The sequence below is a fragment of the Epinephelus lanceolatus genome, chromosome 12 (assembly GCF_041903045.1).
Source record: "Epinephelus lanceolatus isolate andai-2023 chromosome 12, ASM4190304v1, whole genome shotgun sequence".
Taxonomy (NCBI): domain Eukaryota; kingdom Metazoa; phylum Chordata; class Actinopteri; order Perciformes; family Serranidae; genus Epinephelus; species Epinephelus lanceolatus.
The window spans coordinates 30,007,242-30,033,444 of record NC_135745.1 but is presented as its reverse complement, the minus strand read 5'-3'; the positions used below and the strand labels follow the sequence as shown (position 1 = coordinate 30,033,444).

Genomic DNA, 26,203 nt, shown 5'->3' with positions numbered 1-26,203 from the left:
GGTAAAAAAACAAACAAACTGCGACAGCAATATATTAAGGCGATGGATTTCCATTTTCGGTCCTGGCCAATCGACGAGCCATGTTTTCTTCTTCCTCGTAATAATAATAATAATAATACATTAAATTTGTATAGCGCTTTTCAAAGACCCAAAGACGCTTACATAGTAACACAAAAGGGGTAGTGACAGACGGGGGAACAAGCAGAAGACAACATAGCAAACAAAAGAAATGATGGGATGTAACACAGGCGGTCAGTGGGGTGGAGGTGGTTAGGGGTAGGGGAGGTCGAAGGCTTGGGAGAAGAGGTAGGTTTTCAGGCGGGATTTGAATATGGGAAGTGAGGGAGAGTGGCGAACAGGTTGGGGGAGGGAGTTCCATAGTCGGGGTGCTGTCATGCTTTTTTACTTCCTGGTCAGTGGTCGTTTCAGGCAATACAGCCCTCAAACGAGCAGCTGTTGTCCAGGCGGTTTGGTCTGCTTTAAAACGTGCAGTGTGAGAGTGAACCATTCCTTGACCAATTGAACGGAGTCCCCTGGACTATCCTGGTGTGAATGCGCCCTTAGAGAGACACAAAATTACCAAAAAAGACTCAAAACAACCTCAAAGAGACATAATACACCCAAAAATGAGGCAAAACCAGTCTCTTCCCTATGCAGGAGAGGGGGTGGGGACTTTTGCATGTCTGTGCACAGGGGGGTCATTGGGTTAGAATCCGCCCATGTTGTGGTCCTGCAACCTTAAAGATCTGCGCACTTCCGTCAGTACTGGTAGTAAAAGTGGTAGTGAGAATCTCCAGCTGCAAGGTCTCACTCAAAAGTATGTGCACTATAATTACATGTCAGTGCAAGATAAACACCTCTTGCATCATCATGAAAGAAAGAGTGCATGCACGCGCGCGTTCACTTACTAACAAGATACAGCCATCACAATAAAACCTTCATTTAACCCTCAAGTGATTTGATGGGAACTGGTTGTATGATTGATGGTGGCATTTACTGACAGGCTGTTTCTATCCCTGAGAGGCAACGCCGTTTTCATGTCACTACACTACACTACACTTCACGTACGAGGGCGTCTGCGCCTTCCTCTCTCACTGTACGTGACGTCAAACCAGCATGGCGGTCAAGGTGACTTCGGCATCGCTCCTTTAGCGATTTTCAAACCTCTCCTTTAACATGTCTGCATGCCTTCTGCTCGTTTTCTCTCGTAGGGGGTCGTTAAAGCTAGACTCCCCGGTGCTGTCCGGGTGGGGTGTCTGTGACGGGGTGTTCCGGGAGGCTGTAGCATCACTGGGCTAGCTGCCGCCCGGCGGTGGCTGCTGGCCTTGATGAGACATCCACAACCTCGGAGTTAGCGAGAGAATGCTAAAACAGCTATCAGAGGCTGTCGTGACAAATCCACAAACGCTAGCTGAAGTGCCATCTTGTCATAGCAAGAGCACAGTTTGTCGCTTTGCTCTCGTCCTGTCGCGTTTTGCCGATGTAAAGCTTAACGTGTCATTGCAACGGTTCGTGTCCTCCTCACATGAGTAGTTTGTGCTTGCTAGCCGGCTACACAGCTGTATCGTTAGTTTGGGGCTTGTGCTTTAGTGGTTTGGCTGCTCCATTATTCAGCTAGCTGCCTAACTTGCTCAACATGAGGTGAAGCCAAAGTGTAGTCGTTTCGCTTTGTGTGTGTGTGTGTGTGTGTGCCATGTCTGCTGCAGTGGGTTGTGTGTCTCCTCCACAGTAGTGGACGTTTCAAGGAGACATTCACTCAGAGCAGCTTGCATGTTTTGCTTCATGTTAAGTCCAATACACCTGCAAAACAGTGTCATAATGTTGTTTTAATGTGCATTATTTTAGGTGCAATCTACCAAACGCGGGGACCCAAGTGAGCTGAAATCAATCTTCCAGAAGGTAAGACAAAATCAGCCTCAAATGTGTCTTTAGTCAATGTCAGATTACTCATAAATATAGCATATGCATCAGCTGTATTTGTGTTGGTAGATAACAGCTCACCCAGCAGTGTTTTCACTGGGGGAGTGAGCTTGTAGGTTTGTCATGGGGTTTGAATTACAGCATTAGCCACAGTTAAAAGTCCAGCACAGTCTTCTGTTGTTACACTAAAGCATACATAACTGTAACTAACCAGCTTGTCAGTGCTCAAATTGGGATTATTGTGTTTTCTGACAGAGGTTGAAGCTTAAACACAATCCACAACAATAGTGGATTATAGTTGTTGACCTAGCAGCAGCCATTGTGTGTGGAGTGGTTATTTTGGTTGCCTGAGAAGTCTGCTTTGACTGTTGAAACATGTTAAAGGAATGTGTGGCAGTGTCATTGATAGCCTGTGGAGCTTAGTGCTTTAAATCTTAAGGTCCATATTTCAAGTTCCAGTTCAGGCATAATTGTCTGTTTGTGTTTCACGCAAGCAAGCAAGGACCACAATGTCCTTGTACTTCATGGCTCATGAACCACAGTGTCATACCAGTGGTCATGATATGTATATAGAAACATTTTGAGTCAGAGTAAAGGCTGTTGCATGTCAACGCATATGAAGTAGTGTTGCACGGTATACCGGTACTAAAATAGTACCGCGGTACTACAGTATTCCAAACGGTACTATACTGCATTTGGAAAATACTGGTACTTTGAAACTGATTCAGTTCATTAATTTAGTTAATTTATTTTACTCATTTATGCACACAAATGCCTTTCTTGTTCCCATTGGAGCACAGATTGCACAAGTGGTGTGTATGACAACACTTGTATCAACATTTGCAGCTGGCGCACGTGAAAAAAGACGAGAGAAAGTCTGCCTCGCAAAGGGAGACAACACGAGACAACACAAACTTGGTGGAACATTTCAGTTACCAAACCGTGACGTCCGTACCGAGGTACTTACCGAACCATGATTTTTTTGGTACCGTTACACCCCTACTATTTATTGTTCTAAAGGTTTGTATCCAGAAGGACTTTTTCTTAGGAAAAGTACTGAAGAGTATCGAAAAGTATCAAAATTCATATTGGTATTGGTACCGAAACAAAGATTTTGGTATCGTGACAACACTAATATGAAGGCAGGCCGATCTGTGTAGAAACACAAGATGTAATCAGTACCTTGAGTGGATTTGGATAACCTTTACTTTGCTCTACTGTGTGCCGTGAGGTGACTGTGTTGCCCTCTGTGTGGGCCAGCAGTTGTCAGTACCCTGATTTACAAAGGCCAAATAGCTTACCAGCTCAAGCTAAAAACATCAGTGCACATTTCCCTGCTCATGCGTGCGCAGTGTGGGCCAGTGTACTTCGGACATGTCGTGCCACCACAGCAAGATTGATGACCTTCATGTGCTGCATGAATCGCCAGCAGAGCTTAAAAGACCAGTGACAGAGCTGATGTTTTCGTGAGCCAGTAACCTCAAAATAATTCTGTTTGAACGCTGTTGTCAATAGTTTGCATCTGTAAGAATGTTAAAGAAAGAAAGGCGAAGTCAGTATAGTGTAGTGTAGTAGTAGCACATGCAACCTTTTATAGTGTTCAATAGTCAAAGCTTGTGACCTGTGGTTCACTCAGAGCCATATTCTTGTCATGCTCCACACTCATGCCTCTGAACACTGACCCAACAGGTCATTAGCTAGGGCACTGTGAGGGTCACCAAAGCCATTAATGAGAAGTGAGAAGGATATACTCTAGGTTATATAAAGGTTGCACACCATTTACAGAGATAACTGGAGGTGTACAAGCAGTTTACTCTGTAGACTGGATAAATTGCATGACGATGAATAATTCAGTCACTGTCAAGTAGTTCACTTAGGGTTGAGGGAAAAGAAGTTGGCGCCTGCGAACGTTTAGGTATCCACACTGATGTCGTTTTATCTTTCTCTTCCCAGTATGCCAGTGTTGTGGACAAGGATGGCGAGAAGTTCATGACCCCAGGAGACTTTGTCCAGAGGTATCTAGGACTTCACACGCAGATCCACCACAACCCCAAAACTGTCCAGCTCATTGCTGCTGTTGCTGACACCACAAAGGACGGGTACGTACTATGCATGCACACACACATGCTTACACGCAGCTTATCAATACTAATTGACATTTTATTGAGCCAAGCTGATCAGCACTTGCTATTATTACCACTTACAGATAAGATAAAACTCTGTGCATGCTGTTATGTGCGCACAAATTACACACACACTCCACTGATCAAGTGACCAAGTGCTCGGATGTGTTCAGGAAACCTTAGTGACAATTTATCCAGAACTGAAAGTCAGTCGTAATTCATTTGTTGTCTGGCCTTTCAGTTAAAGGGAGAGTCCAGTATTTTTCACCTGGGATCCTATTTTCCCATGTGTTTGTGTCTTAATGGCTAATGGGAACGACAATGTTTGAAATTGCTCCAGTATTGAGAGAGAGCACTGCAGCTAGCAGCCGTGAAACAGGCTGCAGTGAAATCACCTGGGGCATGTCCACACCCTCAATTTACGTCCAACAAAAGTGTTTGTTTTTGCCACTGACTGGCTCAGATTATTGTTTTAAATGTCTGACAACATTGTGGAAGGAATCCTTACAAAGGTAGACCTTTTTTAAGAGTGAAATCCTTTTTTGTTAAATGAAAAGCAGCCCCGAAATTGCTATCACCAATTGCACCACACTCCATTGAAATAAACAGTAAATTTAGTGTGTATAGAGCCAGCGTATTTTCACATCTAACTGGGTGAATTAAGGGTTTATTTTAACCAAACCAGAGTTTGTTATTGAAGGTGAACCAAGACGGTTTACACAAGTTTTATTTTGTTTCTGTCCACTTTGAATGAAGTTGTTTTACGGTGATAAAATTACGGTTAATTCAGATGGAGTCTGGTGGAATTGGCGATAAAGATGTTGGGGCTGTTTCCTGTTAAACAAAACGTTTTCTCTCTGTAGGGATTCTTTCCAGACACTTAAAATAATGATCTGAGCCTGTCAGTGGCAAAAACAGGCACTTTAAATGCATGTAAATTGAAAGCAGCTGAGAGATAGCTGTCATCTGCAGCACATCGCTTAACACTAGACCAAAAGAAAATTGTCTATTTGACACAAAAACATGGGAAATAGGGTCCAGGTTGAAAAATACCAACTACTACACCTGAACTGCTCCTTTAAGAAATACAATATGATCTGATCTTTGCTTTATTTCAAAGTCTGTGATGTATTTGTTTTAACAATATGTATGTGTGTTTTCTTTTACACCACATATGCAGGCTGATCTCTTTCCAGGAGTTTCTTGCATTCGAATCGGTGTTGTGTGCGCCTGACACTCTCTTCATAGTCGCCTTCCAGCTGTTTGACAAGAATGGAACTGGAAACATTTCCTTTGGTACGAGTCAATGTGTTTCCTGTGTTTCCACTTTGACTTCTGTTCACATGATTTCAATGAATACAAAGAATTACAATTTAAATCTCTCACTTTACACTGTGTGGAATATTTTCATCGTCAGTTTTTGGAGGAAATTTTCCAGTTAAATTGCAGTAGCACTGAATCCATCCCTGACGTGTTTGTGTGCTGTGTCATCAGAGCATTCATAAAGTTTTCCTGCAGTGCAACGTGGAGAAAGAATTTCCTAACATGGCATTGTTAACCAGATTACTCCTCAGTCTAAGATATTACACATGGATAGACTTACATAATAGCTCTCACGCACTCGTTCCGCTTTCCTTCCTGCCTCTACCTACTTTCTTAAATCACACATACAAAGCTTTGTGTTACGGCATTTGAATGACTTAACTGTTGTTTATTGAAATTGTCCCAAAGATTGATTCCTTGTTTGAATGTGTACTTGTGCTGCAGAGAATGTGCGGGACATCTTCAGCCAGACCACAGTGCACCACCACATTCCCTTCAACTGGGACTGCGAGTTCATCCGTCTGCACTTTGGGCACGACCGCAAGAAACACCTCAGCTACCTCGAGTTCACCCAGTTCCTGCAGGTGTGCCGATTACACACACTCACACTGATCAGTTTTTCTAATTTCTCTATTTTTTCACTCTATCTCTCCTTCCTTAAGTTTAACAGTACTCTGTATTTACACTCAGCCTTGTGGTGTCATGTTCTTAGGAGCTGCAGTTGGAGCATGCACGTCAGGCATTCGCCCAGAAAGACAAAGGGAAGAATGGCGTCATCACCGCCATGGACTTCAGTGACATTATGGCCACCATCAGACACCACATGCTCACACCTTTTGTGGAGGAGAACCTCGTCTCTGTGAGTGTTTGTGTGTGCATGAAGAGCTGAGAACACTGGGAATATCCCGTTCTGATTGACTGGAGGATGAGTGTTATTTTCAGAGAACCACAGCTCTAAATTAATTTTCATAGCTGGAAGCCTAGTCATTTCAGTTTTTACTAGGGTACAGCATCTCCCAATTTGTGGAGCAGCAAACTGTGAATATATCAAGGAGAACAGGGACATAATTTTTTTAATTTGCTGCAAACCATGAGAACAATACTGATGTTTTGATCACTGGCTAGTGGCAATATAATCCACTCTGACCTTTGAGGTTATGTAAGTATACACGCTCAGCAGATGTAAATCCTCATCCGCTTTGCAGCTGTGGTTATTAGCCTTAAAGCATACTGGTCATTTGCTCAGGCTCCTCAGTGTTTTCTTGCGATAGGTGTTTAGATAAATTCCCACTATGATCTCCAACACTTGTTGACGGGGTCAGTTGTGGTGGTTAACACTGAGGTGCTACCCTGAGTTAGGAATGTATTTTTGTGTTATAAATTTGTTTTCCTCACTGCCAAGAGATGAATTATTAAAGACTCAGTTATGTATTTTTCAACCTTTTGTGTCTAAGTGATTAATGGGAACAAAGGTATTTGAAATTGGTCCAGAATTGAGCGAGAGCACTGCAGCTAGCAGCAGCAAAACAGGCTGCAGTGTAATGACACAGGGTGTGTTTGCCCGTCAGTTTACGTCCATTAAAAATCCTTTTTTTGCCGCTGACAGAAAGAAGTGTCTGACAACATTATGGAAAGCTTCCCCATAGTCACAGACCTTTTTGTTTAAGAGTAAGATCCTTTTTTGTTTGACCAGAAACAGCCCTGAAACCACCATCACCAAACCCACCAGACTCCATTTAAACTCACAGTGATTATAGCGTGTGTAGAGCTGGCATATTTTTACATCTAACTGGGTGAATTAAATGTTTGTTTTAACCAAACCAGAGTTTGTGATTGCTGAACCAGTGGAAAGATGAACCAAGCCGGTTTCGCAAGTTTTATTTTGTTTCTGTCGACTTTGAATGAGGTGTGTTTTACGATGATAAAATTACTGTTTATATAAATGGAGTCTGGTGGGTATGGTGGTGGTGATTTCAGAGCTGTTTCTGATTAAACAAAAAGGGTCTTCAGGTCTGTCTCCATAAGAATACTGTCCATAAATTGTCAGATGCGTGAAATAACAATACATGCCTGTCAGTGGCAAAAACAAGCACTTTTAGTGGACGTACATTGACTGTGCCAAATCACCCAAGTGGTTACACTACAGCCTGTTTCGTCGCTGCCAGCAGCAGCCCTCTTGCTCAATACTGGCCCAGTTTCAAAAACTGTTGTTCCCATTAGTCACTTGGTCAGAAAAACATGGACACAAATTACAAATTCTAAGAATACAATATGATGACTTTAGGAGTAGAGTTACTCAGTTACAGTTTTAATTTACATAACACAGCATTGAGCAATATGTTTTCCATCTCATTAAGAGTTAAATATTAAAAAAAAAAAGAAAAAAGCAGTACCTAACATGTCCTTCCTCTGCCAGGCTGCAGGTGGAAGCACCTCTCACCTGGTCAGCTTCTCGTACTTCAACGCCTTCAACTCCCTCCTGAACAACATGGAGCTGATTCGCAAGATCTATAGCACACTGGCTGGCACGCGGAAGGACACACTCGTGACCAAAGGTGCACAAACTGTTACATTACTGTGATGCTGTGTCTTTGACTTGCAGCTCAAGACGTTGCATGAGTGTGTCAGGAATGTCCATGTCACTATTTAAAAAATTCTCTTATCTCTGTGTCTTTGCAGAGGAGTTTGTTCATGCTGCCAACAAGTTCGGTCAGATTACTCCCATGGAAATTGACATCCTGTATCAGCTGTCAGGCCTGCACTCCCCCTCTGGGTAAGCACTTACTCTGATACTCAGTTAAAGTCTGTGAGAGAGTCGGTCAGACCCAAATCCTAAAATTTAACTCAGACTTCTCTTCTTTACTGATATTTCCTGGTGAATATTATGATCTGTATAATGACAGTAAGCAACAGGATGTAAATATCTGTGTATCAGGCGCCTGAATCTTTCTGACATTGAGAGGATAGCTCCGTTAGAGGAAGGATGTCTGCCCTACCACCTGGCTGAAACCCAAAAACAGGTAGGATGCTGAGGGATCTTTGTGTACAACTACTCACTGACCAGTGTTTCACCATCTGCCTGTAAAATATCTTTAAACACCAGAGCTACTTATGATACATAACACACATTGTACATTTACACCACAAACTATTTGCAGTTTTGGCATCATTGACATTTGTGGTCTTGTATGTGATTTTCCCATCAGGCCCATGGGGATAGTTCCAGGCCTGTGTGGCTCCAGATTGCAGAGTCGGCCTACAGGTTTACCCTGGGCTCCATCGCTGGAGGTGAGTTATCCTGTGGCCAGAGACACATGGCTGTCTGATGCTTAGTCGCACTGCAGCATCTAATATATCTAATTTGTGTGCGTTTTACACAGCTACGGGAGCGACAGCAGTGTACCCTATTGACCTGGTGAAGACTCGTATGCAGAACCAGAGGTCCACAGGATCCTTTGTTGGAGAGCTGATGTACAAGAACAGCTTTGACTGTGCTAAGAAGGTGCTTCGCTACGAGGGCTTCTTCGGCTTCTATAGAGGTAGGCCAGAAAGGCACCTTTGTTATTCCCTGTCTGCAGTCACAACGCCAGTGATTTGGGGTTTAGTGTCCTGGCTTTCATTTTGTCGTGTTTCATCTTTCTCCACTTTATGATATTTTTTCTCACCATGCCAGTTATGTCTTGAACACATATGTTGTCTTGAAATTGCAGTTAGCTTGTTGAAGAAGCCTTCAGCATAGGCTTGTCCTGATTTGATCGGTGTCGGGCCAATCAAGGCATTTTTTACACATCAGGATTGGCTATTTTTAGCTATATAGAGCTCAATCCAATCCTTTGTTTTACGTAAGCTGTCACACAAGTGTTTCATACACAGCAACACAACGAGTGCAGCCATCATCAGCTTTCCACCCCTATTGTGATCAAATTTTCCTTTCCTATCTTTAGCTTCCTAATCTCTCAGATCATCAGTAAAAGCTCCGTGTGTTTCTTTCAGTCTTGATCTCATGTCTTATTTTCCATCTTCTTATTTCTGTTTGATATCTCCTTTTATAACTGTTCGTCCGGCAATACTTATGAAATTAGATTCTCCTGTTAATCAGTCTCCCATGATGCCCTGCAGGTCTGGTCCCTCAGCTTATAGGTGTGGCGCCTGAGAAGGCTATCAAACTCACAGTGAGTACCCCTGTTCACATACACAACACATAATCCTCCTTGACTCTATGTTTACTTAGCACACACACATGTTATGTTGCAGTGGTAATGAGCATTAACCTGAATTGTCTTTGCCTGTGTTTGTGTCCCGCAGGTGAATGACTTTGTAAGGGACAAGTTCATGAGCAAGGATGACACGATTCCTTTTATTGCTGAGGTTTTAGCCGGTGGTTGTGTAAGTACACTGTCCCAAACACCCTTTTATCCTGCCTATCTGTTTGTTTAAATGAACACTAGATGAAAAGAAATGCATCCAGTCACTCGAGGGCGTGTGTCTCCTTAGTTGTGAAGGCCATTAAAAAGTAACTCAAGCATGCAGTAATAATTAATTACATCCAGAGTTAAACTGTTACCACACAATGCCACTATTTTCTGTTTTTGCCAGCATTGTTCATCCTTACTCTCATTGGCCTAGCACAATTTAATGTCTCAGGAAATGGCAAAGCAAATAATTAATCCAGGTTAATTGTTACTTTTCATACTTTCATGTTCAAGACTTGGATCCCATTCCTCAGCTACGTACATGTAAGATGCATGAGCAGTGATCCTTTTTTTTTTATGTAAATGTATCAACAAGCTCGTCCTCTCCCCATCTCTCCAGGCTGGAGGCTCTCAGGTGATCTTCACCAACCCTCTGGAGATTGTGAAGATCCGCCTGCAGGTGGCAGGCGAGATCACCACCGGACCTCGAGTCAGCGCAGTGAGCGTGGTTCGTGACCTGGGCTTCTTCGGCCTCTACAAGGTAACGTGTCTTTGAATACACCACAGATGGTTGTATGAATGGTTGGAGAAAGATTCCTATTTAAAGGGTTACTTACGTTTGTCAAAGAGTAAGATCCTTTTTTTAACCCAGAATCAGCCCCAAAATCGCTGTCACCAAACCCACCAGACTCCATTGAAATAATGAGTAATATTGGCGTGTATAGAGCCAGCATATTATTCACATCTAACTGGGTCAATTAAAGGTTTATTTTAACCAAACCAGAGTTGGTGATTGTTTGTATAGTAGAAAGACGAACCTAGACTTTTTTTGTGAGTTTTATTTTGTTTCTGTAGACTGTGAATGAAGTGTGTTTTACATCGCTAAAATCACTCTATTTAAATGTAGTCTGGTGGCTTTGGCAATAGTGATATTGCGGCTGTTTCTGGTTAAACAAAAGAGATCTTACTCTTAAACAAAAAGGTCTATCTCTGTAGGGATCCATTCCATAAAGGTGTCAGACACTTAGAATAACAATCTGATTCTGTCAGTGAGAAAATAAGCACCTTCAGTGGATGTAAATTGAACATGCATTATTAGTTATTATTAGTGGTAACATAGCAGGCTGCTCAGCGGCTGCCAGCTAGAGCACTCTTGCTCGATACTGGACTACTTCAAAAACTTAATTCTTTTAGTCATTTAGATGCAAAACTTGGGAAAATATGGTCATGGTTGAAAAATACTAAAATTACCACTAAAGTTCAGTCTGTCTGGTATGTATGCACTCTTTCTTTGCCTCACACTCTTTCATTGTCTGTTCTCGAGCGCAGTCTCATACGTCTGTCTGCTCTTTGTGTCTCTCTCCAGGGTGCTAAAGCTTGTTTCCTGAGAGACATCCCCTTCTCTGCCATCTATTTCCCAGCATATGCCCACCTCAAGACCTCGTTTGCTGATGAGCAGGGCAGGCTGGGACCTTTGCAGCTTCTCACCGCTGGAGCAATAGCAGGTAACCTCAGATTATGACCTAGAACAGCAGAAGCAGTATGCCATCGCTGTAGCTGCACTGTGCATAAGGGAAATGAATACCATTCAACTGACAAACATGCGCCGTCTGACTTCTTTGTAACTCTGTCCCTCAGGTATCCCTGCAGCCTCCCTTGTAACGCCTGCTGATGTCATCAAGACGCGTCTGCAAGTTGCTGCGAGGGCAGGACAGACCACTTACTCAGGAGTCATCGATTGCTTCAGGAAGATCATGAGAGAGGAAGGGTTCAGGGCTTTGTGGAAGGGAGCTGGAGGTGTGTGTGTACTCCTGAATGCAGAGATCCAGTGTGTGTCTCAGATGTTTTATTTATTTCAAAACCATGTTGTATTTGTATTGTGTGTCTCTTTTCTCCAGCTCGTATGTGCCGGTCCTCTCCTCAGTTTGGTGTGACTCTGGTGACTTATGAGCTCCTACAGCGGTGGTTCTACATTGACTTTGGAGGACAGTAAGTCAATCTTTTTTTGTTTAAAGGTGCTGTTTAGTCCCTTTTGTAGCCCTTTTTGGTCCAACTTGGGCAGCTGTAAAGCAGACAGGGAGGGAGGCTGGGGAAGCATGTGAGGATGCACTTTTGGGATTCATGGCCAGTATGGAAATACAGAACATTCAGCTTCAGAGGCAGGAAATAAAACTCCGCAACTGCCTCTTGATGCCATATTTTTCTTTCCATTTCTTTTAAATTTCTGTTAAAAAATAATTTGAAGTACCTGTCCTCATATTTGTCTCCCCCTACTTAACGGTTTACCAAATGACATTTTGTTAGCATGTGATTTGTTTTGTTAGTAGATGAATCACATTCCACTTGATGACATGATAAGATGATACCTGTTGCACTAAAGATATGCAAATATGCACTGCCGGTCAAACGTTTGGACTCACCTGCCACAGAAGCTTGATTTGGTGCAGTCACATGGCTGACTATACGCTTACCCTTTTTAGGTTGTCATGTTTGTACATGAAGAACAAAACACTGTAAAGTGGTTCAACCAGACTGACGAGGCACAAAGAGACAAAGATAACTCTGTGCAACAGTGATATAAGAGCAGAATGTTCTTATATGCTTCACACTGTGTGGGATGGGTGTGCCATCTTGTGAGATTAGCACTCTGTTATCTGTTATCAAAGTGTATGCACTTAGCCCAAAAACAAGATAATTTACAGTGTCTGGGTATGAGTGGAGGTAGTGCATTGTTGCTGTGGCAGTCCAGTCTGCATGTCAGAGTATCCTTGGGCAAGATGCTGCATCTCAAATAGCTCCCGATGGCTGTTCCATCAGTGTAAGCGCATGTGAATGGTTACTGAGTAGCAGGTGGCAACATGTATGACAGCCTGTGATGTAGTGTAAAAGCACCTTTAGTGGTTGGAAGACTAGAAAGGTGCTATACAAGTGCAGTGCATTTATAATTTCTCATTCCAAATACTGTTGCTTGATCCTCTGTAGCAGGCAAACGGGAAACACAGAGGGATCCTCACAAGATGGTGTCCCTCTTGAATAAATTAACCCAGCTTGGCTCAGCTTCATGTTCTCTATAGAAGAAATGACCAGTCATTGGTAAAAGATACTGGAAGCTGAGCAGATTTAAACAAGAACAGGTTCCTGTTTCAGTGATAAGTGCACAATAATACCTACACCAAGCTGGAGATAACAGGCAATGTGCTGATTTAGTAAAGCTGTTCTTCAAACTTTACCACAGAACACACTTTGGGGACAATGAGTAAATTCATTATTGTTAAGGATTTAGTATTTGTAGTGGTGTCTGCTGAAACTTCTCCCATGTGCCAAGCAAGTAGGAGAACTATGGTGGCTTATATAACTATAAATGCTAAAAACATGTTTTCCCTTCCTTTCTATATTAGAAATGCCCTTATGTTTGTGTAATGATCACTCCCGTCCCCCTTTTCTCTCTGCAGTCGTCCGTCAGGATCTGAGCCCACTCCCAAGTCACGCATCTCAGAGCTTCCTCCCATCAACGCCGACCATGTTGGAGGCTACCGCCTGGCTGCGGCTACCTTTGCCGGTGTGGAGAACAAATTTGGCCTCCACCTCCCCAAATTCAAGTCCTCCGGCGTGGCTTCCATACATCTCCCAGAGCCAGTCGTTGCCACGCCGGCTCAGGCCCCATAAAGGGTCTGAATCTCCATATCACTTTGCCATCATCCCTCTCCTCTACCAGGAGCCAGACACTTAGATAGATACACAAATAAAACACGCACACACACAGAGCTAAAATACACTCCATGAATAGGGGGGGCGCGAATTTAGGAACAAACACCAGGGTGAAGGTGAGCTCCACTGGTCCCCAGCCAGAGAAGGAGACCTGGCTGCAGCTGAGGACGTAACGGAGCAGACAGCGGGACCAGAGTGCTGACTGTGTCGTATCTTCAGTGGCTGTACGCTCCTGGAACCTCCATCTTTTGTGTTCTTCTCTCCAGCATTGGTATAAAACGGAGCCTCCGGCACTCCTCTCTCTCTCATGAGTAGCTGATTTGATTTTTATTCTGTTTTCTGTCTGATACTCAGTGCGAGTAGGATTTCTCTTATTGGACAGCGGGCATAGGAAATATTAGATTGGTCAGCATGGTGTGTGGGGCTTCACTATGGTTGGTCCTCACACAGGGGGCAGCATACTGTACATATTGTAAAACTGTACCGAGACAGCACATTGACAGGAAGGAAAATGTTACAAGGCGAAGCTCCGTAACGTTCATTCGGCACCATTATACAGTAACTGTAATGTTATGGCAATGTGGGGCCTTTGGTCCTGGTCTCTGAGAATCACTCTTACTGATGTACAGAACTTTTCAATTAAGTGTTTTCTTGATAAAACAAGAATCATGAGAAGAGAATTAGATATTAATAAATTAAATGTATCTCAATTCAGTCATTGTATTTTATTGAAATAAATCATCCATATGGTTTTAATTTTACCAATAGGTCTTTTGAGTTTTATTCCAATGGAAAAGTGCAACCATTAACTGTATGAGGAACAGTAACAGGAAAGTATACAGTACAATTAGTCTATGCAGAATACTGATCTTGTTCATGTTATATCAAATATGGTTGCTACAGTGTTTTGGTTTTTTTTGTGTTTTTTTAGCTCATTTTAAACATTTAAGAGAAAGCGTCTGAAGCTGAAATTTATCATGCTGAGGTTGGACTGCTGCATCCTGGAAGGAATCAAACATTGGATGGAAAAGGAAAATAATGAAAATGAATTAATGTTCTGCGTTAAAAACTAATTTCCAACCTCAGCTTTACACCCCCATTTAAAACTTCATGTAGTTTACTTAGATCCTCATAAAGAGGACGTGTCAGGTAACTGTTTCGACTACTCATTACACAGGTACAGAGTATAAAACAATAACCTTTGGTACAGAAATCACTTTTAAACTGTACTAATGTCAAGAAATCCAAGGCAAGTACACTAACAGATTTTGCCTGGTTAAAAAGCTTGTAGTGCTTATCTTAGGAATGTATTACTCAAGCTTTTAGTACAAAGCAGCATTTTTTTTTAAAACGATACACAAAATATTTAAATAAGTGCAACCACCAGAATAAATATTAAATATCGTAGTGGTTGAAATGTAAGAATGACACACTCCTGCACAGGCCAGAGTGTGCATGTGAGAGCACATCAGCTGTTTTAGTCATCAAATTCAAGTGCTGCTGAGAATTAAGAGGATCTGATTGTGATGTGTCAGCTTTTCCTACTTCTCTCTGCCGTGTGCACAAGTGCGTCTGGAAAATATTAAAACATGTAAAAACACTCAAATGGTAATAAAAAGGTGCAAGTACAAAGGTTTGCATATTTAAAAAAGGGCTGAGTTGGTTGAGGCCTCAGGAGAAGAGCAGTTTCTGGAGCCCTGAGGATGTTATCCAAGCTAGAAGTCGCATCTATGCTTCATGTCACTTCCCTGTACTCCCGTCAGTTCAACTTTAAACCACGTCACTGTGGTTTCTCTTCTACTACTGCTACACATGACATTCATCTCCCTACTAGTGTACTCTAAAACCCTTAAAGACACATTTAAAAACACATCTAAAACTTGTCTAAAACTCTTTCCTATCCATTCTAGCTCTGCAAATCTCCTCAGGCCAATTCATGTTGTAGTAGGTGGAAAAGCTGGAAGCCAGAGAGAGGAGAGCGCTGCTCCTCCGGCAGTGTCGTGTAGTGTGCTATAGGTGGTGTAGTGTACTGGACAGAAATGTATTAGCAGTGTGGGGGATTGTGACATCAGACGTTGGCCAGTTCCTCCGCTTCATCTCGGTTCTCATTGATCTCAGCCAGTGTCCTGACGAAGCGCGTCCACTCATCAGCCTTAGGCACGCAGATTTGCTGCAGAGGACAATGCATATAATCAGTATGTACAGAAAGAGTTGAAGAGAGTGACACCAAAAAAGTATCAGAAGATGTATGTACTGAAGTAGTAAGTAATTCAATCCCACATGGAAATAACCAAAGCATAATCAAGGGATGACCTCTCACCTCCCCTACGTCGTAGACCTGCACCTGTCCCTCCGAGTCCCCGGTGGCAATCTCTTTGCCAGAGTGAGCCCATCTCACACGGTTCAGTGCAGGAGCCCCCTCCACAAACACACTGGCAGTGGGAACCTAAAAACACACACCAGGAGAAGCACATTCTCAGTCAGCAGCATTCCCATTATAAGACTACAACATGTTCATGTGGCGCATGGAATAACATCAGGGATTAAGCTCACAATGGTATGATTTAGCTGTACTTGAAGACTGTCTTGGTGCTAAATTAAAGGCTAACCTCAGTGTTGTTCAACCTGGACCCTATTTTTCCAATGTTTGTGTGTCACAGTGACTAATGGGAATAGCAGTTTTTTTTAAATGGTCCAGTACTGAATGAGAGGGCAGCAGCACAACAGGCTGCAATGTAACTACTTGGGGCAGTTCACACATCAATATAAGCCCACTAAAAGTGTTTGTTTTTGCCACTGACAGGCTCAAATTATTGTTCTAAGTGTGCAATAACATTATGGAAAGGATCCTTACAGAGACTGAGCCTTTTGTTAAAGAGTAAGATCCTTTTTGTTTAACCAGAAACAGCCTGAAATTGCTATCAGCAAACCCACCAGACTCCATTTGAATAAACACTCATTTCAGCATGTATAGAGCCAGCACATTTTCACCTCCAACTGGGTGAATTAAAGGTTTTATTTTTTTCAACCAAACTAGAGTTAGTGATAATTGGAACAGTGGAAAGAAGAACCAGGATGGTTTATATGAGTTTTATTTTCTTTCTGTCGACTTCAAGTGTGTTTTATGATAGTAAAATTACTGCTTATTTAAATGGGATCTGGTGGGTTTGGTGATAGTTCTTTTGAGGCTTTAACGAGCTAAACAAAAAGGATCTTACTCTTAACAAAACGGTCTATGACAGTAGGGATCCTTTCCATAATGTTGTGAGACACTTAAAACAATCTGAGCCTGTCAGTGACAAAAACAAGAACTTTTAGTGGTCTTACACTGATGGTGCGAACATGTTTTGAGTGGTCACACTGCAGGCTGTTTTGCCGCTGCCAGCAGCAGCCATCTCACTAAATACTGGACCATTTTCTTTTTTTTTTTCTTTAAAAAAAAAAAAATACTGGACCATTTTCAAGAACTTTTGCCCCTATGAGTCACTTGAGCACAACAACATGGGGAAATAAGGTCCAGGTTAAAAAATACCAAAGTCACCTTTTAAGCTAACCACCTCCTGGCTCTACCTACATATTTACTTTACAGGCCTCATTGTGCCCAGCAAGCAATAGTCGTGATTTAAATATATTGGCTATGTTTAGCTCTGATTTAGTCTAGCTACATGTAACCCAAATCTAGCCGATTTCATTTTGAAATTTGATTAAATGTAATTTTCGCCATTGCAGATGGCGTGCGGTATGATATTCAATCACGTATGAAGAGTCAACAGTAATTAAAATATGTTTATCTCCATTTTTTGGACATGGTCTCTACATAGCCGTATAATTGATGACGTCTACACGTGATTTAGCCTAGACGTCAGGTCTTCATGTAGAAAGCTATTAGACGTTTTTTAAACCAGAAAATGCTTGCTGGGTGGTGTCGACCATCACATCCAAATCTTGGCAAGAGGTCAGAAAAGCAAATTTCCCTGAATGTGAAAGTGGAATTAAGGTTTTAGGTTTCAGTGCATTGTGTGTTTGCATACTTCCGTATCATTATTAAGGTTCCACAGGTCCAGGCGTCCAGCTAGATCCACACAAGCAAACAGAGCAGGGTGTGTCGGAGACCACATGGCATCATAGACATAATCACAACTGTCCTCAAACGAGTACAATGGACGGGTACTCTGTACAGAAGAACAAAGGGAAAAATTGACTCATTTTAAGAAACAACTAATTGTTCAATAGCTTGTGTGTGACTGTAAATGTCTCACCTTTGTGCTCCAGAGTTTGACGGTCCAGTCAAAAGACGAGGAGATGAAGAGGTGAGAGAAGTCAACAGGTCCTCCAGCACTGTGACAGCTCAGCCCAGTCACAGGACCATGATGGCCCTCAAACACCTCAGTGATACCCGCCTTACTGTAACACACGCATAAAAACAACTGTGAGGACTTCAACTAATTACCACCTTTCCTCCCTGGTTATAAAACAAACAATCTGCCCATAGGAAGACACTTGTTGCTACTGAGGACAGAGGTCACAGATCACACACCTCCCATGGCGACAGGCTGTGTAGACCGAGCCGTCCTCACTCCCCACCACAAAGTTGTTGACATCCCCCAGAGGAAAGGCCATGGAGGTGACTGCCACCGCTTTGCTCTGTTTGAACACCAGCTCCAGACTGTCCTGCAGGGAAAACAACATGCGGCCTCAGACTCCACCATCTGATATTTATGACAGCATGTCTGTGCATCATCCATTCAAGTTCAATGTACCTGCGGCTGGGAGAGCATGTCGAGGCTCCAAGAGCACATTTTGCCATCAGTGGAAATGCTGATGAGGTTGTGAGCATTTTGGGTTCCCACCACATTCACACAGTAGACTGGGTGCTGAACACAGAAGAGCACAAACAGAGGAGTTAGACAACATGCACTTACCAGGAGAAGTCAGCCAGATGTAACCGTGCAGAAAAATTGAGTCAATCATGTTATAAGAACTTAAATTAAGGGTGCTTTCAGACGTAGAGTTGTCTTGCTTTGGACTAAGGGACTTGCTCAGGGACTAAGTTTGTTACAAAATTTCAAAATATAGCCTAGAGTTGGTTTGTGTTCTCACGGCAGCATTTACAAGCGGACCAGGTAAAATGCTTTGCGCAAGAAAGCTGGTCTTGACTGGTCAGAATTTCCATGCAGGAAAAATCCAGGAAGTAAACAAAACGTTGAAGAAGAGTACACTACACAACAACGTGTAATGCGTCTGCAGTTGGTTCAGATCAAGGTCGGAACAGGTTCTCACCACAAGTGAACTGCATGAGAGTTCATTTGTAAACGAACCGAGACCACCTCTTCAAGAAGGTCTCAGTCCGGTTGTTTTGGTGCACACCCGAGTGCGATTGCTGTGTTCACACCTGCCCAAACAGACCTCACTTAGGGGGCACTTGAGCTCGACTAAACCGAACCAAACAGGGCAGGTGTGAAAGCACCCTAAGTGAGTGTGTGTAGTCATAAAGGTGTATGAGCTCCAGTGCATTACTGTGTGTGCAGCTGCAGACAGGGGAGTTCTCTGAACAGGGGTGCGCTTGTTGCTCCTGTTGTCCCATAAGACAATCTGTCCGGAGTACGTCCCACCCACCACCAGGTTGGGGTGGAACTTTGCAAATCCGGCTGACATCACCATAGACTGGAGGAAGAAAATGTTACAATAAAATATATCTGCTTCTGCCTGAGCATTTGCTTGAAATAAACAATGTTAATTCTCTTAAAGATCATGCCTTTATGTCTGAGGTTTGTAGCGTAATTGCATGTGAACTGTTTCTTTACCTGGCAGTGGAAGATGTACTCTGGTGTGGCCTTCTTGTACTTCATGTTCCAGACCAGTGCCACGCCATCAGGCTCATGGGGAGCATCCTCGTTGTTGTTATACGAGGCCACCAGCAGCTCTGGATACTGAAAGGAACAGAGCAGCCGTTATTTAATGCAGAGAAAAGCAAGGAAGGAATCATTTAAGAGTCACAAATAAATCAACACAGTAATCACAGAGGATTTCCAGTCTGTTCTGACTGAAACCCGACCAAGGGTGCTTTTTTGTTAGCGTAATATGAAGATTTTTCTCCTCACCTGAGGGGACCAGTCGAGACAGGTGACCACTCTGTTTTTAGTCCAGCGCTCATCTGCAAACTGTCTGTTCAGAACCAGCTTTGCACCTGCCTGCAAGTCACTGGGAGGAACCAAACAAAACAGATTATCACCCCAGCCTATACATCTGTTTGTCATTATGCAAGTTTTTTTTTCATGTGCCTCACCCCTCCTTATCCTCTAGATCTCTGCCGCTGTAATCGAAGCAGACGTCCACATGTTCAGCAAGAGCTCTCTCCACAATTCTGCTGCCTCGCTCGAAAAACGACAGGAACTCCTCGGAGTGCAAGACCTGCAGTTTCTCTTCTTCTGTCAGCTCTTTGGGAATATCTATACGCAGAGAATTTAATACAGAGATAAGGAAAAATACTAGAAAAGATCTTTCTTACTGGTAACATATTGCAGGATAGATAGAAATTAGTGTGGTAAGAGTAAAAATGTAGTAAAAGCCTAACAGTCGAGACTTTTCCCACTATTGATCAGCATTATTAAAGCACAGTGAATTGCCTGCCAGAGTTATTGGTATCCAAAAATCCAAGGCCATTAACAGCCAGCTCACACAAACGTCTGTCCTTACCCTCCTCCTGCTGTTCGCCATGTTCATCTTTCTCCTCCTGGGCATCCTCGGCTGGTGGATCAGTTATCTCCTCATCCTCTTCCTCATCTGGAACACACACACACACACACACACACACACACACAGTACAAAGTTAATTTTTGTTCGATTTTAAGCAAAAGTAAAAAGTTGGGGAAACAGGTCTAAGTTTGAGGGTTTCTACAGCTTATGGAAAATTGGATTTAAGACTTTTTAATGCCAGTTGGAATTCAAGTTTTCAACTTGTATTTCTCAACCTGCATGTAGGATTCCACGGTCTTGATTACCATTATGCCGAGTTTGAAAATCTTTTGCATAAATTCACCAAAGTTGGTATGAATTGCCTTGTACTGGTATGAGTCATGCTGAGAAATCTTGGTTAAATGGCCAATTTTTGTCGACTTTGCACTCCGCCATGTCGTCCAGGGTACAGCGACAGTTAGCTAGCAGACAGTGGGTCCTCTGCTCAAAGCATCCAGGCAGAAAACAAAATATGAGTGTTGTTACTTTTGCTTTTTTGATCTGTGTGATGTTAGGGGGCCTTCAGTAAATTATTTAAAAGAAACAGATGTTACCTTTTATTTTGAGATTTTATCATGCAACATCAGAAAAAATCCCAACTCAAAATCCTATCTTAGCTGTTTTAAGACTTTCGAAAGACTGATTTGAGTCTTTTTAAGGCCTTATTTTTGGATAAATGAATTAAATGTCAAGTTTTTAAGGAACCCTGATGTTTATTTACCTGGTTTCTGATCGGTGTGTGTCACTGCCTCAGTGGGTGTCTGTGTTTCTTTGGAGTAGGACACCATTTCCTTTGGGACAAAGTCCACCTGGGTCATTTTGGACATGCCCAGCCTCACCGCTCCACGTCTACACACACACACACGTGCACGCCATCATTGAATTAAGCACACACATAAACAGGTTTGCAATACGAAGCAGACGTAAATGCAATTTTTACATGTAGAGACATAAATATTGATGTACAGACATAATATAACACATTTAGACAAATCTAAGATGAAACCACAAAAACTGAAAAAAGCTGGAAGACAAGCTAAAGGAGAGAGGAGGAGCAGTACCCCATCATCTCAGAGTCGGAGTGGAGTTGCAGAGTAGAGGGGTCAGGATCCCAATGCAATGTCCTAATACAGCCAAACCACCGGATGGTGTTAGTTAGAGAAAGACAGGACAGAAAGGAAAAACAAGAGGATGAAACCCAACGCAAGAGACAGGCAAAAGGTAAGCCAGTTAAGAGATGGGAAAAGACAGCAAACAGAGAGGAAGAAAGACAGAGAGAGAAGAAGAACGTAGTGCGTGTTAATTGAGAAACGTCAGCGTGCCGGTGAAAAGGCAAAGAGGAGACAGGTCAGAGTTCATCAAGTATATTTACCATGTTAATACACACACAAACACTGGGCATGCAGGTACAACCCAACATTATATAAACATGATCTCAACAACCAATCCCCATCTCTCCCTCTGTCTCACACACACACAGACCTTGGTCCTGCGTTTCCATCCCCAGAATCTTGGCTTCCTGCATCGCTGCCCACTGATTTGTTGGAGGGAGACATGGGGGCGGGGACTAGGTAGTGAAACAGACACGTATCCTCTGTTACTACCCTCAGGGGCTGAGCTGTGAGTGCGTGTTTGTAAGTGCGCAAGTCAATGAATGGGTGAGTGAGTGAGTGAGTGAGTGAGTGAGGGGGAGAGTGAGTGAGTGAGGGAGGGAGTGAGATATGGCAGAAGTGTGTGAATGAGTGAGTGAATGAGTTTGCATGCAGTGGGGAAGACAAAACACAAGAGGACAGACAGAGGGGAGAGAAGAGAGAATGAAAATAAATGGCAGGCAGGTTTTAGGTGTCATGCACAACACAGTTAACAACATGTAAAATGTTCAGATATCATATGAGGTGGGGAGGGGGGAGGGGGACGGTAACCAAGCCAGGCCACAAAGTTAGAGGTGACTTATATGAAACAATTCAAGCAAACAACCAGAAAACGATGAGAGATAAGTGAAGGTGAGAGATAATAATAGGAGCATGCAATCGATGCATGTTTACCATGGGGTATGTCAGGGGTGATGCCGACACTCTGCAGCAGCGCCTCCGCCTCCCTCCTCTTCCTCTCCAGGTCAGAGTCTTCATGGCCACCTGAGGACCCACCGCCCGCCTCGGCTCCACGCTTTGAGTCTCCCTGTAGAGCAGAGAACAAGCTAAAAACAAAGCAGCAGCCCGGCAGGTTCTTCCATGATACGTGAAATTCAATATGTTTAAGTTCTTGTTTCAGTCACTTACATCCTTCTTTTTCTTCTCCTCTTCTTTTCTCTTCTTCTCCTCTCGAATCTGGGCGATCCGTTGCTTCTTCCTCTCCAATTCAGCCTTCAGCTCACTCTTGTCAGACATACTGTAGGAGGAAGAGAAGATCTTACAGCACAATGAAGACATTATCTAATACTTCACTCCTTGCTCTTATTTTTTCTCTTTGACTCATATAAGCTGCCCTGATCAGGACCCTCAACTATACATCTGAATGTAAATACTAGGCTTACAGCATCCTCAGTAGAGCTGTAGCTATTACATATTACTTTTATTATCGGTTAATCTGCCTATTATTTTCTAATTGATGAATCATTTGGTCTAAAAGGTCAGTTTTGTCCAACCAACACTAAAAAACCCAAAGATATTTTATTTCCAATGATACAAAAAGGACAAAAACAACAGAATCTAGAAGCTTGAACCATCAAATGCTCATCAAAACATTAATTTTTTTTTGTTGTTTTACCCAACAAAACTGAAATATATTCATGGACAAGAAGTCACAACAAGTTCTCAGCTCGTACCATCAACTGTTTGGCATTTTTGTTTGAAAACAAATACAATAAAACAACTGAATTATCAATTATCAAAATAGCAGCCATTTAATTTTTCAGTCAAACAACCAATCTATTAATCAACTAATCATTTCAGCCCTTGCAACCTTGCAATTAAGACAGACCAAGGGGAGGAAGATAATATCGTAAATTTCCCTCAATGGGCTTATCCCTGGAGTACTATATAATAAAAATTAATATTATCATCATCATCATACATACAAACCCACCAACCCTGGGCCATGGTGGTCTAATTGCAGATGCTCAAAAACAATACAACAGAATAATTAGTTCATAAGTTGATGAGTTAATTGACAGAAAATAAATCAACAATTTTGATTATCAATTTACATTTTTCTAGCAAAAAACACCAAACTGATTTTCTGCTTTTCAAACATGGTAGCAAACTAAATATATTTGACTTTTGGACTGTTGTATAAAACAAAATAAGCTGCTCAAAAACAGTTTAAAAAGGGTGTGCTGTGCTGAGTAACAAAGATACAGTGTATTTAACAACTGAAAGGTAATACGTTTTAAGATTAACACCAGGAAATTCACCTTTTCCAGCATGCAAACTCCACATATCATTCCTACTGGATCCTGACTGTGATGTCTGACCCAGTAGCTATGCAGCATTAATACCACTGTAGCCCAGGGCCTGTCATACTGGTGGCATGTGAACACCAGCCAGCTGTTGATAACAATGTCCTCTTTATCTGCCTTTTTTCCATAACGACACAGCTAACTTTGAATGACTGAGAGTGTGTACTATTCCAAATATAAACTATTAGGCTCAGTTATAATTACAAATAAATACTCTCAGTTAATTAATGTGGCTGTTATACGTTATATTAAAAGTCTGAGCGAGCTGTAGTCATGTCATTATATACACACGGTAGCTACAAACTAGTCATATTAATGTCCTAATCCTATTAGATTTGTGTCGTGAATGTCCAGATCAGCTGGATGCTCCAACACCTCTCCAACCGCTGTCAGACTACCTGCAGATAAATACAAAAACTAGCTATTGTTTCCGTTTCACCTTCACCTTTGTTCTTATATAGTGAACCCCTCATCCTATGGAGGTTTTCTACCGGGTCAAAGATTTGTTTAAACATTTCTATAATCTAATTAACGGCTACAAAGTCAGCACGGACAGCTATCCTGGCTGTTAGCATGCTAATCTCCATGGCACCCGGCCGGCGGGCCTAGCTGCTGTCACAATAAGCGACTAACGGTAACGGTAACTGGAGCATCGCAAACCAACGCCCGAGCCTCTCTTCTTCACTTTCCCGTTTACTGACACGAATAAAAACAACACAGTCATGAAGGCAGAATAAAATACCTGATATCCGGTGATATATATGAGTCGAAGGAGGGAAATAGAGTCCAGTTTTGTGTGGGTTTAGGTTGAAGAGGAGGGATGGTGGAGACTGATGATGCTGGAAGAGACACAGTAGTTTACTCCGCCGCGGTCTTCTTCTTCGGCGGTTGGGCACAGTGGTTGAAGTAGAGTATCATCGCCCCCTATTGGCAGAACATTATATTGCCCTGGAGAAATAGTCAATATAAATGAGAAAAGTATTTATATCTTCAGTAAATACAGGAATACTACAGTACAGCATTACAAAACAATACAGTAAAATGCTCTAGATTATTTTATTATATGTATTTGTAGTCTAAAAAACTCTTCTCTATAAATGGTGCTGTGGATGGTGATGCACCGACTGTTGCAACAAGCACCAGTCGTAGAGATTGTTTTCTTGAGGAGGTTGAAGGGTTTCAATATGGACAGATTGCTTTAAAGATGCTCTAGTCTATAATCTCCCCAGATGCCGCTTCTTTAGATACATTTGTGACCAGAAATCTCTTCATATTAATGCCATAATATCACCAGTGATCGCACTTGGGTGGAGTCCCCGTAGAGAGAGCAGGCCCTTGCAAATGATTCAGATTGCCACTTTGGAAATACACCAATCAGCCAAAAGATTAAAACCACTAAAGTAAATAACATTGATCATCTTGTTACAATGCAATATTCTGCTGGGAAACTTGGGGTCCTAGCGTTCATGTGGATGCCATTTGACATGCACTACCCACCCAAACACCACTGCGGATCAAGCAAACACCCTTATGGCAACATCACTCCCCAATGGCAGTAGCCAAAGAGCTTAAGGCCTTGACCTGGCCTACAAATTCCCCAGATCCAAATCTGATCAAGCATCCTTGGGACATGCTGGTACGTCATCTCGCAACCCACAGGACTCAAAGGATCTGCCATTACGACACTGGAACCAGACACACTGGGGCATCCCTAGACTTTCTGTGTCCATACCTTGACATGTCAGAGCTATGTCCAATCTGTAGAGGCCCCACTGTGGATGGGTGGTACATCTGGGGTATTGGCACGTCCCACAGATGCTCAGTCAGATTGGGAATTGGGGAGTTTGGCAGCCAGGTCAATGTCTTGAGCTCTTTGTCATGTTTCTTGGGTCATTCCTGAGCAGTTTTTGTGGTGTGACGTGGGGGGGCCACTGCCATCTGGGAGTGTTCGGGCGAGTGGAGCACGTCAATAAGCATCCACATATATGCCAGCATCCAAGGCTTCCCTGCAGAACACTGCATTTTAGCAAGATAATCAATGTTATTCATTTCACCTGTCAGTGGTTTTAATGTTTTGGCTGATCAGTGTATACCTGTGTTCAAAGTATGTTTTAAAAAATTTATATTTTTAATTCAAAAACTGTGCCATTTGCTATATATATGTCCTCAAAAAGGCAAGCCCATCTGCATCATGGCTTTCATTTTAATCTTTATTTTTTCAAATAGTCAGTAGCTATCTAAAACAAAATTATATGCTTTTTCTACATATGTTGTAAAATTTATAAATATATTCTAAAAACTATGCAGTTAAATGACTGATTTTATTATCTTATTTGGTATTTTTGTCAGATACGCAATTCACATTGTTGGGTAAAGTGTTGATGATGTCCAATGTCAAGTTTCTGTTTGTGTCAAGACAATACATAGGCGATAGCGTGCACTGGGGCCCGTCGTAGCTTCCTATGCCACTGTGTGGAACTATAAAAGGAAGATATCATACTAGATTGTTACAAAATAAAATTCTG

General features: G+C 42.4%; 2 protein-coding genes across 6 annotated transcripts; one reads left to right on the top strand and one right to left on the bottom strand.

Moving 5' to 3' along the window:
• The first annotated feature begins 1,009 nt into the window (after window positions 1-1,009).
• On the top strand, window positions 1,010-14,247 carry LOC117271800 (electrogenic aspartate/glutamate antiporter SLC25A12, mitochondrial-like). Of its 2 annotated transcripts, none has more exons than XM_033650204.2 (18): window positions 1,010-1,128; window positions 1,846-1,899; window positions 3,874-4,019; window positions 5,224-5,339; window positions 5,811-5,950; window positions 6,079-6,225; window positions 7,783-7,921; window positions 8,046-8,139; window positions 8,302-8,386; window positions 8,573-8,654; window positions 8,747-8,905; window positions 9,486-9,538; window positions 9,672-9,752; window positions 10,179-10,319; window positions 11,145-11,283; window positions 11,417-11,575; window positions 11,677-11,767; window positions 13,231-14,247. In XM_033650204.2, the coding sequence occupies exons 1-18, from the start codon at window positions 1,117-1,119 to the stop codon at window positions 13,442-13,444; spliced, it is 2,052 nt and encodes a 683-aa protein (XP_033506095.1). In that variant the 5' UTR covers window positions 1,010-1,116; the 3' UTR covers window positions 13,445-14,247. The 2 variants fall into 2 exon arrangements, with proteins under 2 accessions (XP_033506095.1, XP_033506096.1); XM_033650205.2 differs by lacking the exon at window positions 1,010-1,128 and adding an exon at window positions 1,143-1,508.
• LOC117271801 (dynein, cytoplasmic 1, intermediate chain 2a-like) lies at window positions 14,182-24,560 on the bottom strand. Of its 4 annotated transcripts, none has more exons than XM_033650207.2 (17): window positions 24,421-24,560; window positions 22,501-22,609; window positions 22,267-22,399; window positions 21,704-21,839; window positions 21,283-21,345; window positions 20,943-21,070; window positions 20,183-20,269; window positions 19,773-19,935; window positions 19,588-19,687; window positions 19,291-19,416; window positions 19,004-19,150; window positions 18,247-18,360; window positions 18,024-18,157; window positions 17,746-17,890; window positions 17,518-17,658; window positions 15,807-15,932; window positions 14,182-15,656 (listed from the first exon to the last, which is right to left on the bottom strand). In XM_033650207.2, the coding sequence occupies exons 2-17, from the start codon at window positions 22,606-22,608 to the stop codon at window positions 15,555-15,557; spliced, it is 1,953 nt and encodes a 650-aa protein (XP_033506098.1). In that variant the 5' UTR covers window position 22,609; window positions 24,421-24,560; the 3' UTR covers window positions 14,182-15,554. The 4 variants fall into 4 exon arrangements, with proteins under 4 accessions (XP_033506098.1, XP_033506100.1, XP_033506101.1 ...); XM_033650209.2 differs by having other exon boundaries at window positions 21,704-21,788; XM_033650210.2 differs by lacking the exon at window positions 21,283-21,345.
• Between the last annotated feature and the right edge of the window lie 1,643 nt (window positions 24,561-26,203).

Excerpts from the sequence above, each read along its gene's own strand:
- LOC117271800 (XM_033650204.2), top strand. Across the intron at positions 6,226-7,782 it reads TGGAGGAGAACCTCGTCTCT|GCTGCAGGTGGAAGCACCTC; the intron begins GTGAGTGTTTGT and ends TTCCTCTGCCAG. Across the intron at positions 9,753-10,178 it reads AGGTTTTAGCCGGTGGTTGT|GCTGGAGGCTCTCAGGTGAT; the intron begins GTAAGTACACTG and ends CCATCTCTCCAG.
- LOC117271801 (XM_033650207.2), bottom strand. The coding sequence starts at position 22,608 with ATGTCTGACAAGAGTGAGCTGAAGGCTGAATTGGAGAGGAAGAAGCAA. Across the intron at positions 21,071-21,282 it reads TCCGACTCTGAGATGATGGG|ACGTGGAGCGGTGAGGCTGG; the intron begins GTACTGCTCCTC and ends GTGTGTGTGTAG. Across the intron at positions 15,933-17,517 it reads ACCTTAATAATGATACGGAA|GTTCCCACTGCCAGTGTGTT; the intron begins GTATGCAAACAC and ends GTGTGTTTTTAG.